The sequence below is a fragment of the Anomaloglossus baeobatrachus genome, unplaced genomic scaffold (genome assembly GCF_048569485.1).
Source record: "Anomaloglossus baeobatrachus isolate aAnoBae1 unplaced genomic scaffold, aAnoBae1.hap1 Scaffold_164, whole genome shotgun sequence".
NCBI lineage: Eukaryota > Metazoa > Chordata > Amphibia > Anura > Aromobatidae > Anomaloglossus > Anomaloglossus baeobatrachus.
In genome coordinates this window covers 36,937-49,687 of record NW_027441934.1, presented here as the reverse complement: position 1 = coordinate 49,687, position 12,751 = coordinate 36,937, and the positions used below count along the sequence as shown (strand labels likewise).

Sequence of the window (12,751 nt, the reverse complement as noted above, 5' to 3'; positions counted from 1 at the left end):
TCCATGACTGGTACCAAAAAAATTCCATTCAGCGCATTGTGGTGGCACAAGTTGAGAAAATTTTTGAAATTTTTGTACTGGGCTGCAGATCCATCGCTGAAGCAACAATTCCAGACCACTTAGACTGAACATTATGGCTTGGGAACCAACAAAAGATACACAATATTAGGCTTGGGATCCTAGGCAAAGACACCCACCCTCAGGCTTCGGAACCTGCGATAAAGAGACCACCCGTGGCTGGCCTTGCACAGCTATCGGCCATGGCTCCTAGGCGATGGGGCTGCCAATTCTCGAAAGACAGCATTATTACAACTCTTAATAGGATTATAAGACCAATTCTTAGTGAATTGGTTTTGGTATAACCACCATGAACCAACGCTAGGGTTTGAATAGTGCAGTTACCATTCATTGCGTATTAATAAATAACACCATGTTCAGTGGCATTTTTCTTTTCTTAAACTGAGAGACTCCAAAACAAACCCCAATGATCCTTGTAGAGAAAAATGTGCTCTTTCAAATGATATCAGAATTAATATATTTTAGGGGTACCCTTTTTGAGAAATTTGACCTAAAAATAGGTAAAATTCGTTTATTTATAGTTTTTCATCATATGTGGGTGTGAATATTTCCACAAATACATATGCTTTGACCGTGATATTGCAGCAATGCAAAGTCATGTAGATGTTTGGTGTACAGGGAAAAGCACCAGTTACTATTGGTTTTTGGTCTTGAGTTATATATGGGCAAAGTTAGGCATACATTTTATGCAACACGTTTTACAAGCTACTTTGACACAAAATTGCGGCCGAAATATTGTTTTGTCATAGCCGGTAATAATTTTATCGTGTTTAGCAGCAAAAGTTGAGCTAGTATGCCAAATTTCAGCATCATAGCCAGTATAGAACTCTAATGGCTATGTGCCAAAGTTTGCAAAATCCTCTTAGCTGAAGCCGCAGGCTTGGTGGGACCTCCAGTGAAAGGTCAACAGTGCCCAATGTATTTGAGATCTGGCCCTAAAATTTTACAGAACCTCTTTTCAAACATACATGTACATCCTTATAAATTTTCAACAAAATCGGAGAAGGTCGAGTGGGGACCACTGGTCCACTTGACATGGAATGACCCAAACATCTGCTAAATTCTGAATGCAAGAATGGCTCCTCTACTGTGTGGGTTTTCTCATAGTCGACAAGACTTGATTTACCAGTTAAACATTTCAATTATTCACAACATGAAAAAGGTTTCTTTCATGTGCAGTCTCTTCACATGTTTAACAAGATCTGATTTCTGAGAAAAACATTTCCCACATTCAAAACATAAAAATGGTTTATCCCCTGTGTGAACCTTTCCATGGTCAACAAGAGATGATTTCCTAGTAAAACATTTACCACATTCCAGGCATGAAAATGGCTTCTCTCCTGTGTGAGATCTTTGATGTGTAACAAGATGTGAGCTTAGAATAAAACATTTCCCACATTCTGAACATGAAAATGGTTTATCCCCTGTGTGAACCTTTCCATGGTCAACAAGAGATGATTTCCTAGTAAAACATTTACCACATTCCAGGCATGAAAATGGCTTCTCTCCTGTGTGAGATCTTTGATGCCTAACAAGCTCTGACTTCAGCTTAAAACATTTCCCACATTCTGAACATAAAAATGGCTTCTCCCCTGTGTGAATTCTTTGATGCACAACAAGTTCTGATTTCCAATTAAAACATTTCCCACACTCTGAACATGAAAATGGCTTCTCCCCTGTGTGATTTTTCTGATGTCTAACAAGTTCTGATTTCCGAACAAAAGATTTCTCACACTCTGAACAAGACAATGGCTTCTCCCCTGTGTGATATTTTTGATGATAAATAAGGTTTGATTTTCGAGCAAAACATTTCTCACATTCTGGGCATGAAAACGGTTTCTCCCTTGTAGGATCGGTTTCATGTTCCATATCACTTCTGTAACTTTTATTTTGCTTACAATTCTGTGATAAATCAGAATTTTGGACTTGTTTGAAAAGATCATGTGATAAAGCTTTCCGAGGAAGGACCGGAGGTATATCTGGGACAGCATCATGGTCTTCATATGTATCATGTGTGATACTGTCATCATCTGTTATAAATTCTGAAGATATTAAATTTCCATCTGAACTCCCAATACAGTCATCTGCTAAAAATAAACACAATGTTATTATTTTAATGATATCTCGAAAGTACATTTATTTTTTAAACCATAACATCAGAAATTAAAATGAGGAAAAAATGTATTCTGAATCTGTTTTCCAATTTCAACATCTAAGAGCTACATCTTCGTTAATTCGGATCTCCCATTCCTAGCACCAGTTCTCTGGAATGTGCTACAGTAAATAATGTTATGGATTATCACAATGTGACTGCAGGATAATCACGGACAGGTGGCTCCTATACTGTCCCTCATGCTAGGAGACCTTAAGCTATTCCTAACCTCTGGATTACCACTGAAGTTGGAGATGGCAGAGTCCCATACCTTACTACTCCCCTGACCAGATCAAATATGTTATAGCCCTTGGGAAGGAAGGGGCAGGAATATGATAAAAACATAGATTAATAACAGAGAGTGATAGAAGAAGGGTCTTAATTCCGCGCCAAGGACTCAATGGATCCAGGAAGAGATTAATGCTTCTTTAATAACATGCACAAGTCTACGCGTTTCTGGAGACACAGCTCCCTTCATCAGGACATTGGCAAGAGAACATCAAATCTGATTTGATTTGATGTTCTCTTGCCAATGTCCTGATGAAGGGAGCTGTGTCTCCAGAAACGCGTAGACTTGTGCATGTTATTAAAGAAGCATTAATCTCTTCCTGGATCCATTGAGTCCTTGGCGCGGAATTAAGACCCTTCTTCTATCACTCTCTGTTATCAGCCAACTTTGGGACTGCTGCCTGGACCTGGATCTTATATATGCCTGTATAGTGGTTGTGACTGGCACAACCATTATAGGTGAGTGTGTTTTTATTACATATCTTCCTCCCTTTTTGGGGTAAGACCCTATTGCGCTTTTCTTTCCACAGTTTCTCAAAAACATAGATTAAGACAGATGGGACACATTGCAAACTCACAGAAATAAACAGTGAGGGACTAAGGAGAAAAGCAAGAGCAGGCAGGCAGCACCAAAAGGACAAAAAGGGTTAACACCACAACAGCTCACAGCAATAATACACAACAACCACCAGCATGTCTGGAGAATAACTCTTGCTAGCCTGCCCAAGCCTGTGGTTCGACGTAAAAGCAGGTAGCAGGGTCTTGCGGGCTGTGCAGATAACCATTAGGACTCCAGTTCATCAAGACCAGAGATGGACACTGAAAAATGATGTTAGGGACTAGAGTAAGATTTCTGGCATAGCGAATGCCACAGTTTGTTACGAATTAAAGAAGCCGTGGCATTACACCCTTCTTCTGGTCATGCTCTGCTTATTTTGGCAAAGCTGGATAAAACTGGTGTGAACACACACAGACACCAGCCTGTCGCCTTTTCAGCTTTAGACTTCTGTAATTAAGAGATCTTTGGTCACATGACATGTTGTCAAAAACGTCCTTAACCCCTTCAGCCCCGGGGCACTTTCCGTTTTTGCGTTTTTGTTTTTTGCTCCCCTTCTTCCGAGAGCCGTAACTTTTTTTATTTTTCCGTCAATCTTGCCATATGAGGGCTTGTTTTTTGCGGGACAAGTTGTACTTTTAAATGAAACCATAAGTTTTACCATATGGTGTACTGGAAAACAACAAAAAAATTCCAAATGCGGAAAAATTGCAAAAAAAGTGTGATGGCACAATAGTTTTTGGGATGTTTTATTCACGGTGTTCACTATATGGTAAAAGTTAACTGATGTGTGGGTATGATGCCTGAGGTCGGTGCGAGTTTGTAGACACCAAACATGTATAGGTTCACTTGTATCTAAGGGGTGTGAGACTGTGACCGGGCTGGTCTATGACGGCCGGTACGTCTCGCCCCGGTTGTGCTCCCTCCATGTATAGAAAGCAACTCCAGTCCGGGGTTAATCCTGTTTCCCTACAGGCTGAGAGTAGGGTTAAAAGGAAACAGGAACATGGGTGTGGCTGCCTAGTGTGTGAGGGAGTGAACACAACTCCCTGAGTCTCTGCCGGAGACACAACTGTATGCTGTATTGGACTTTTGGTTTGTGCAATAAACCGTGTGCTGTGACCCTTGGTGCCTGGATCCCGTGTCTTCGGCTGCGCAGCCGACCGCGCTACCTCACATATGGTGGAGAATCGGCGGGCATGCCAGCCCGGTGAGGTGTAGCTTCCATTTCTGGTGACCCGGTGGCACATGTCCTGGATTCAAGCGGCTATACTACAGCCCAAACCCGGCGACGCCATGGAGGACATACTAAAGCAGCTGGTTCAGGCCAATGCACGTCAGCAGCAAGCCTTGCAATTGCAGGAACAAAGGCACCAAGAACAGATGGTTCTCCTGGCCAAGTTGATCCGTGCCGGACCGGCAGCAACAACCCCGAGACCGGGTGACGACGGCAGCGTCCGGAAAACGGTGAGACAAGCGTTGCAAAAGATGACCCCGGGGGATGATGTGGAAGCGTTCCTGGCGGTGTTTGAGCGGGTGGCCGAGCGGGAAAAGCTGCCGACCCCCCAGTGGGCTGAGGTATTGTCGCCCTATCTGACGGGGGAGCCCCAAAAAGCGTACCTGGACCTCTGTACCGAGGACGCCATAGACTATGCGACCCTGAAAGCCGAAATACTTGCTCGGTTGGGGGTGAATACCTATGTACGGGCTCAGCGGGTAAATCAGTGGTTCTATGAGGAAGGCAAACCCGTATGCTCCCAGGCCTATGACTTGTTGCATCTGGTAAAGAAGTGGTTGCAGCCTGACACTCTGAGCCCTGTGCAAATGGTGGAAAGGGTAGTGGTTGATCGCTTTGTGCGTACTTTACCCGTCACCATTCAACGGTGGGTAAGACAGGGCGACCCAAGTACCCTGGACCAATTAGTGAGCCTGGTGGAGCGGCATGTGGCTACGCAGGACTTGATACGGGACACCGAGACTTTGCGTGCCGCCCGTCGGTCCGGCCCCTCTAAGCCTCGGGCCAAGGACCCACCGCTGACACCGGTGTGGGAGTCCGCTACCGTCCCATCTGAGGCCGCGCCCGCCGTCCCGGAGGTCCGGAAGGCTATGTACCCTAAACGACAACTCGACAAGGGGGTATACTTCCCTATTAGATGTTGGAGGTGCCAGCGGGTGGGACATATGGAAGCTCAGTGTCCACTCACCACGGAGCCCATGGATTGTGGGGTTACCCGGCGGGGTTCAATGTATGCTCAGGCGGTGTATACCGCGGACCTTGTCTCCCCGGAGACTGAGCCCCACTTGTGCCAAATACAGGTGAATGGATGTCCAGTTACAGGCTTGTTGGATTCCGGAAGCTTAGTGACCCTTGTGCGATCAACCCTAAGGGCTAAAATAAAGGCCACAGGACGTACCGTGGGGGTGGTTTGCATACATGGGGACCGCCGAGACTATCCCACGGGAGTTGTCACCATCACAGCACCCTGTGGGCAGGTGCAACATGAGGTGGGACTTATGAACTCTCTTCCCTATGACGTGATCCTAGGAAGGGATCTGCCGTATTTTTGGACTCTATGGAAGGGGCCTCCTAAGTCCCCTCAGGTATTGGACAGTCCGGGACCTGAGCCCGACAATCCCGAATCCGGGACGCCTGCCGTAGGGGTCCCCCTGATAGGGACAGAGTGTGAACCCGATAGGTCGCCCCTAGAGGTATTGGCAGGAGAGGCTGAGTTGGTCGAGCCCATCCCGGAGTTGGAGACGTCCCCGGATACGTTTGGGACAGCCCAACTCCAGGACCCTACATTAATACATGCCCGGAGTCGGGTGACAGTGGTTGACGGGGTGGCACAGCTGCCCGGTGCCCAGGTAAGGTACCCCCATTTCGCTCTTAAGCAGGATTTACTCTACCGGGTAGATGAAATACGGGGCGTGGGGGTAGAGCAGTTGGTGGTGCCCCAGCCGTATCGCCGGCGGGTCCTCGACTTGGCTCATAAACATCTGATGAGTGGCCACCTAGGGGTCAAGAAAATGCAGGAGCGAATATTGCAAAGGTTCTATTGGCCCGGGGTCTTTGGGGAAGTAAAACGGTTCTATGAAACCTGCCCGGAGTGTCAGCTTACCGCACCCCTGGCCCACTTTCGCAGTCCGTTGGTACCGTTACCCATTATAGAAGTCCCTTTTGAACGGATAGGGATGGATCTGGTGGGGCCCCTCGTAAAGTCCGCTCGAGGGCACCAACACATCCTAGTGATCGTTGACTATGCCACCCGGTATCCAGAGGCGATACCTCTCAGACATACTGCAGCAAAGCTTATAGCTCGGGAGTTGTTTGCTGTGTTCTGCCGGGTGGGGTTGCCCAAGGAGATCCTTACGGATCAGGGGACCCCATTCATGTCTAAAGTGACCAAAGAGCTATGCCGGCTGCTCCAGATCAAGCAGTTGCGTACGTCTGTGTATCATCCTCAAACGGACGGTTTAGTGGAGCATTTCAATAAAACCCTGAAAACCATGCTTAAAAGGGTGATTTCCAAAGAAGGGAAAGACTGGGATATGATGCTTCCCTATTTGATGTTTGCCATCCGAGAGGTGCCACAGGCATCCACGGGGTTTTCGCCTTTTGAGTTGTTATACGGGCGACATCCCCGGGGATTGTTGGACCTGGCAAAGGAAACATGGGAGCAGGAGCCCACCCCCCATAAAAGTGTGATTGAACACATTTTAGGAATGCAGAACCGCATAAGCGCGGTCATGCCAATTGTGAAGGAGCATTTACAGGAGGCTCAGGCCGCGCAAAGCGGCCGCTGCAATAGACAAGCCACCGTGCGGACCTTTAAACCCGGGGATCGGGTGTTGGTATTAATCCCCACGGCGGAGAGTAAGTTCCTGGCTCAGTGGCAAGGCCCCTACGAGATAAAGGAAAGAAGCGGGGTGGTCAACTATAAGGTATTGCAGCCCGGTAGGCGGAAACCTGAACAAATATACCATGTCAACCTGTTAAAACCTTGGCAGGAACGGGAAAGCCTGATGGTTGATTTTTCCCCATCTCCCTCCTCTTCGGGTCGTTCAACCCCGGCTCCAGCGACCTCCGGAGAGGACGAACCGGAAGTAAGGATTGGAGAAGCCCTCACCAAGCAACAGAGGCGAGAGGCCAGACGGCTGGTTCAGCAGAACCCCGATGTCTTCTCCGAGCTGCCTGGTAGGACAAGTCTGATACGACATGACATTGTCACCGAGCCTCACCTGAAGGTACGCCTGAAGTCATACCGGGTACTGGAGGCTCGAAGACAAGCCATATCAGATGAAGTGAAGACAATGCTACGACTAGGGGTCATCGAAAAATCCCGGAGTGAATGGGCTAGTCCCATTGTCCTAATACCAAAACCCGATGGCTCCTTAAGGTTCTGCAATGACTTTAGGAGATTGAACGAAATATCTAAGTTCGATCTCTACCCCATGCCCCGGGTGGATGAGCTGATTGATAGGCTGGGACAGGCGCGATATTTCACCACGCTCGACCTGACCAAGGGGTACTGGCAAGTGCCACTGACGGAGTCCGCCAAGGAGAAAACCGCTTTTGTTACGCCGGAGGGTCTCTTCCACTATGTTGTCTTGCCTTTTGGGTTACACGGCGCTCCGGCCACGTTCCAGAGGTTGATGGACTTGGTGCTGGAACCCCACCAGGCGTATGCATCAGCGTACCTTGATGACATCATTATTTACAGCTCCGAGTGGCAGACCCACTTGGAACAGGTGCAAGCGGTGGTGAACGCGCTCCGAACAGCCGGATTGACAGCCAATCCCAAGAAATGTGCGTTGGGGCTCACGGAAGCCCGCTATTTGGGCTACGTAATAGGCCAAGGAGTGATTAAGCCCCAAATTAACAAAGTGGAGGCGATCCGGAAGTGGCCTAGACCCCTGACCACGAAGCAGGTTAGGGCTTTCCTGGGTATTGTGGGGTACTACAGGAGGTTTGTAAAGAATTTTGCGGGACTATCGGCCCCCTTGACGGACCTTCTCAAAGGCAAGAAGTCCGTCATGGTGCGCTGGACTCCGCAGGCCGAGGACTCCTTCCGGGCCCTGAAGGGGGTCCTGTGCGGAAGGCCCGTTCTTGTCAACCCTGATTTCCGGAAGGAGTTTATAGTACAGACTGACGCCTCTGAGGTCGGCCTGGGGGCAGTGCTGTCTCAGGTGGTTCAGGGGGAGGAACACCCCGTCACCTTCTTGAGTAGGAAGCTCACCCCTCCCGAGCGGAATTATAGCGTAGTGGAGAAGGAGTGCCTGGCGATTAAGTGGGCCTTGGAGTCCCTACGCTATTACCTATTACCCGGTGGTTCCTTTCTCTGCAGAACTTCCGGTTTACGGTTGAACACTGGGCCGGTAGGTTGCAGGGCAACGCCGATGCCTTGTCCCGCGGCCCGTGTTTGATGGCGGGAGTTCAGCCCCGCACGCTTGAACTGAGGGGGGGGTATGTGAGACTGTGACCGGGCTGGTCTATGACGGCCGGTACGTCTCGCCCCGGTTGTGCTCCCTCCATGTATAGAAAGCAACTCCAGTCCGGGGTTAATCCTGTTTCCCTACAGGCTGAGAGTAGGGTTAAAAGGAAACAGGAACATGGGCGTGGCTGCCTAGTGTGTGAGGGAGTGAACACAACTCCCCGAGTCTCTGCCGGAGACACAACTGTATGCTGTATTGGACTTTTGGTTTGTGCAATAAACCGTGTGCTGTGACCCTTGGTGCCTGGATCCCGTGTCTTCGGCCGCGCAGCCGACCGCGCTACCTCACAGGGGTTAAAAAAAATTCACAAGTTTGTCCAATAAAAGTGGCGCACGTTTTGCGCCATTTTCTGAAACACGTAGCGTTCTTATTTTTTTGGGATCTATGGCTCAGTGATGGCTTATTTTTTGCGTCTCGAGCTGACGTTTCTAATGGTACCATTTTTGTGCAGATGCTACGTTTTGATCGCCTGTTATTGCATTTTGCGTAAAACTTGCGGCGACCAAAAAATGTAATTTTGGCGTTTGGAATTTTTTTGCCACTACGCCGTTTACCAATCAGATTAATTGATTTTATATTTTGATAGATCGGGCATTTCTGAACGCGGCGATACCAAATATGTGTATATTTATTTATTTTTTAATCCTTTAATTTTCAATCGGGGGAAAGGGGGGTGATTTGAACTTTTAGGTTTTTTGTTTATTTTTTAAAACTTTTTTTTTTACTTTTTTTTTATTTTACTAGTCCCCCTAGGGGGCTATAGCGATCAACAATCCGATCGCTATTATCTATCTGCTGATCACAGCTATACAGCTGTAAACAGCAGATTCAGTCACTTTCTTTTTCCCTCTGTTCTCGGCCGAGGGAAAACGAAAGTGAAACATCATATGTGTGCCGACCGCCGCCGCATGCCCGCGGCAGGGGGCAGGGCTTAACGGGACACGCTTTATGACGGATATATCCGTCCATGGTCGTGAAGGGGTTAAGCAGTCTTAAAATCGACATATAAACACTGGGGCTCTTAGGAGAATGGGGGCCCTGTGAAATTGTCCAGTTTGCTCTCTCTTTCCCCTAATGCCAGTCCAGCATGCCAGCCTGTCTTTTGTTCAGTTTATTTAGACCCCTGCAATTAAGAGACATTTTGTTACATCATGCATACCTCCCAACCGTCCCGGATACAGCGGGACTATCACGCTTTGCAGAGTTTGTCCCGTTGCCACGGGCGGGAGGTCTTTATCCCGGCTCCGCCCACCCACTCTCTAACCACCTCGCTGCTTTTCCCTCCTACCATCCTAACACGTGTCTTGAGCATTACAGAGCAGAGCGCGCTACGCTAGTTTCTGTGCTGCTGCTAAGGTAATGAATGTCTCCAGCGCTGATTCCCTCCCCCTCTCTCCCCTCCGGTCCGGAGCCTGTGCTCCTCCAGCTGTTTCTCTGATCTATCGTGTGTGCAGTGTTTGCTTCTCAATGCTGCAGGCACACGGTAGATCAGGACATTGGGGAGAAGACAGTGGGTACTTACCACTTGTGTCCTCTCCTGCAGGTGCACAGACAGCACTGGCCGGTAATATGCAAAGATAGAAGCATTACCAATGCTTCTATCAGCTACCGACCACATGATCTCCTGCCTGGCAGAGCTGCTGCAACTTAGGCTAAGTTTACACCACCAGTTTTGCAGAGCCGGCCAATCCGGCTCTAAAACCTATGCAACGGATGCGGCGACAAAACCGCATCCCTTGCATACGTTTTTTACATGCGGCCCGTCCGGTTTTTGCCGCTTGCGGCAGGCTACTGAGCATGCGCAGTGGAAAAAACCGCATGCGGCGTCCATAGGCATGCATTGCAAATCGCGCCGCATCGGCCGGATGCGGGTTTTTTTTGTTGGACAAAAAACATGCCAGGCACCGTTCCATCCGGCCGCCGCATCGGCTAAATCTGCCGCATGCGGCAAAAACCGGACCGAACGCAAACCCATGCGGCACAATATGGCACTAATGTAAGTCTATGCAGGAAAAACCGCAACCGGAAGCAAAAAAAAAAAAACGGTTGCGTTTTTAGTGCAGAGCGCCGTATTGTGCCGCATGGCAAAAAATGGATGTGTGAAAGCAGCCTTAGGCTAAGTTCACACATCAGTTTTTTCCAATCAGGCACAATCCGGTTTGTGCCTGATGCAACGGATCCGTCTCAGATTGAGAAAAAACTGATGCGACGGATCCGTTTTTTGTTTTTTTTGTTATGCTGAGAGAGAGACAGAGACCCCACCATCACTGCACAAACACCGGCAATACCTCACACGCATCATCACCGCACACGCCAGCACTACCCAGCACGCATCATCACCGCACAGGCAGGCACTACCTCACACGCATCATCACCGCACACGCCAGCACTACCCAGCACGCATCATCACCGCACAGGCAGGCACTACCTCACACGCATCATCACCGCACACACCAGCACTACCCAGAACGCATCATCACCGCACAGGCAGGCACTACCTCACACGCATCATCACCGCACACCCCTGCACTACCGCACGCATTATCACCGCACACGCCGGCACTACCCTGCACGCATCTTCACCGCACACAACCCGGCATTACCTCAGTGACGTCACCGCTGGCAGCGCGACTCCCTTCAGTTGCTGCGTGGAGCTGATAGAGAGAGGCGGTGTTCTACTGCCGTTCCTGTCAGCTTCATGTAGTAGAGCTGAGAGCGTTGCGGGACCTCTGTGGATTACGTCGGACCTGGAGGGGTATTTGGGGATTTTAATAAAATGGTGAAAGAGGGGTTTTTTTGTCTTTTATTCCAAATAAAGGATTTTTTTGGGTGTATGTGTTTATTTACTTTCACTTACAGGTTAATCATTGGGGGTGTCTCATAGACGCCTGCCATGATTAACCCCTTATTACCCCGATTGCCACCGCACCAGGGCAATTCAGGAAGAGCCGGGTAGAGTCCCTGGACTGTCGCATCTAATGGATGCGGCAATTCCGGGCGGCTGCTGGCTGATATTTTTAGGCTGGGGTGCTCCCCATAACGTAGAGCTCCCCATCCTGAGAATACCAGCCTTCAGCAGTGTGGCTTTATCTTGGCTGGTATCAAATTTGGGGGGAACCGCACGCCGTTTTTCTTTTAATTATTTATTTATTTTACTGCACAATATAGACCCGCCCACCGGCTGCTGTGATTGGTTGCAGTGAGGCAGCTGTCACTCAGCGTGGGGGCGTGTCTGCCTGCAACTAATCATAGGCGCCGGTGTGCGGGGAAAGCAGGGAATACGAGATTGAATAATGAGCGGCCGGCATTTTCAAATCAGGAGAAGCCGCCGGAGCAGTGTGACAGCCGTGCAGCCCCGCGTCGGTGATTGATGAGTGGGTGAGAGTGAGTGAATAAGTCAGTGAGTCAGTCAGTGAGTGAGAGAGTTTGAGAGTGAGTGACTGATTGATTTTCTGACAAGCAATGAATTTATATCACTTCTGGGCATGCTCAGAAGTAAAAACCGGATACGGTACATGCTTCCGGCGTTTGAAGCATGACACCGAATCCGGCTCGCATAAACTTTCATTATGCACCATGCCGCACAGCGCCGCACCCGGAGCTATGCATTTTTTTGCCGCTGGCAAAAAACGTTCCTCTCTGCGTCCTGTGCGGCCGCCGGAGTGACGTTTTTTGCGCATCAGGCAAAAACCAGATCAAACGCAAGTACATGCGGCACAATCCGGCGCTAATAAAAGTCTATGAGGAAAAACCACACCCGGCGGCAAAAAGAAAACCAGATGCGTTTTTCCCGCAAGGCGCCGGATTGTGCCGCACAGCAAAAACCTGATGTGTGAACATACCCTTAGCTGCACACCCTGTTCAGCTCTCCTAGGTCCTAGCTGCCTGCACACCCTGTTCAGCCCTCCTCCTGGGTCCTAGCTGCCTGCACACCCTGTTCAGCTCTCCTCCTGGGTCCTAGCTGCCTGCATACCCTGTTCAACTCTTCTCCTGGGTCCTAGCTGCCTGCACACCCTGTTCAGCTCTCCTCCTGGGTCCTAGCTGCCTGCATACCCTGTTCAACTCTTCTCCTGGGTCCTAGCTGCCTGCATACCCTGTGCAACTCTTCTCCTGGGTCCTAGCTGCCTGCACACCCTGTTCAGCTCTCCTCCTGGGTCCTAGCTGCCTGCACACCCTGTTCAGCT

At 49.3% G+C, this 12,751-nt stretch overlaps 1 protein-coding gene across 1 annotated transcript in view; it reads right to left on the bottom strand.

The window, feature by feature from the left end:
• Positions 1-1,037: 1,037 nt before the first annotated feature.
• LOC142260685 (uncharacterized) overlaps positions 1,038-12,751 on the bottom strand; it is a 37,961-nt gene continuing 26,247 nt past the window's right edge. Inside the window, exon 4 of the mRNA XM_075332052.1 lies at positions 1,038-1,898. Within this exon, the coding sequence (XP_075188167.1) occupies positions 1,225-1,898 (674 nt within the window). The 3' untranslated portion in view covers positions 1,038-1,224. The remainder of the gene's footprint in view (positions 1,899-12,751) is intronic.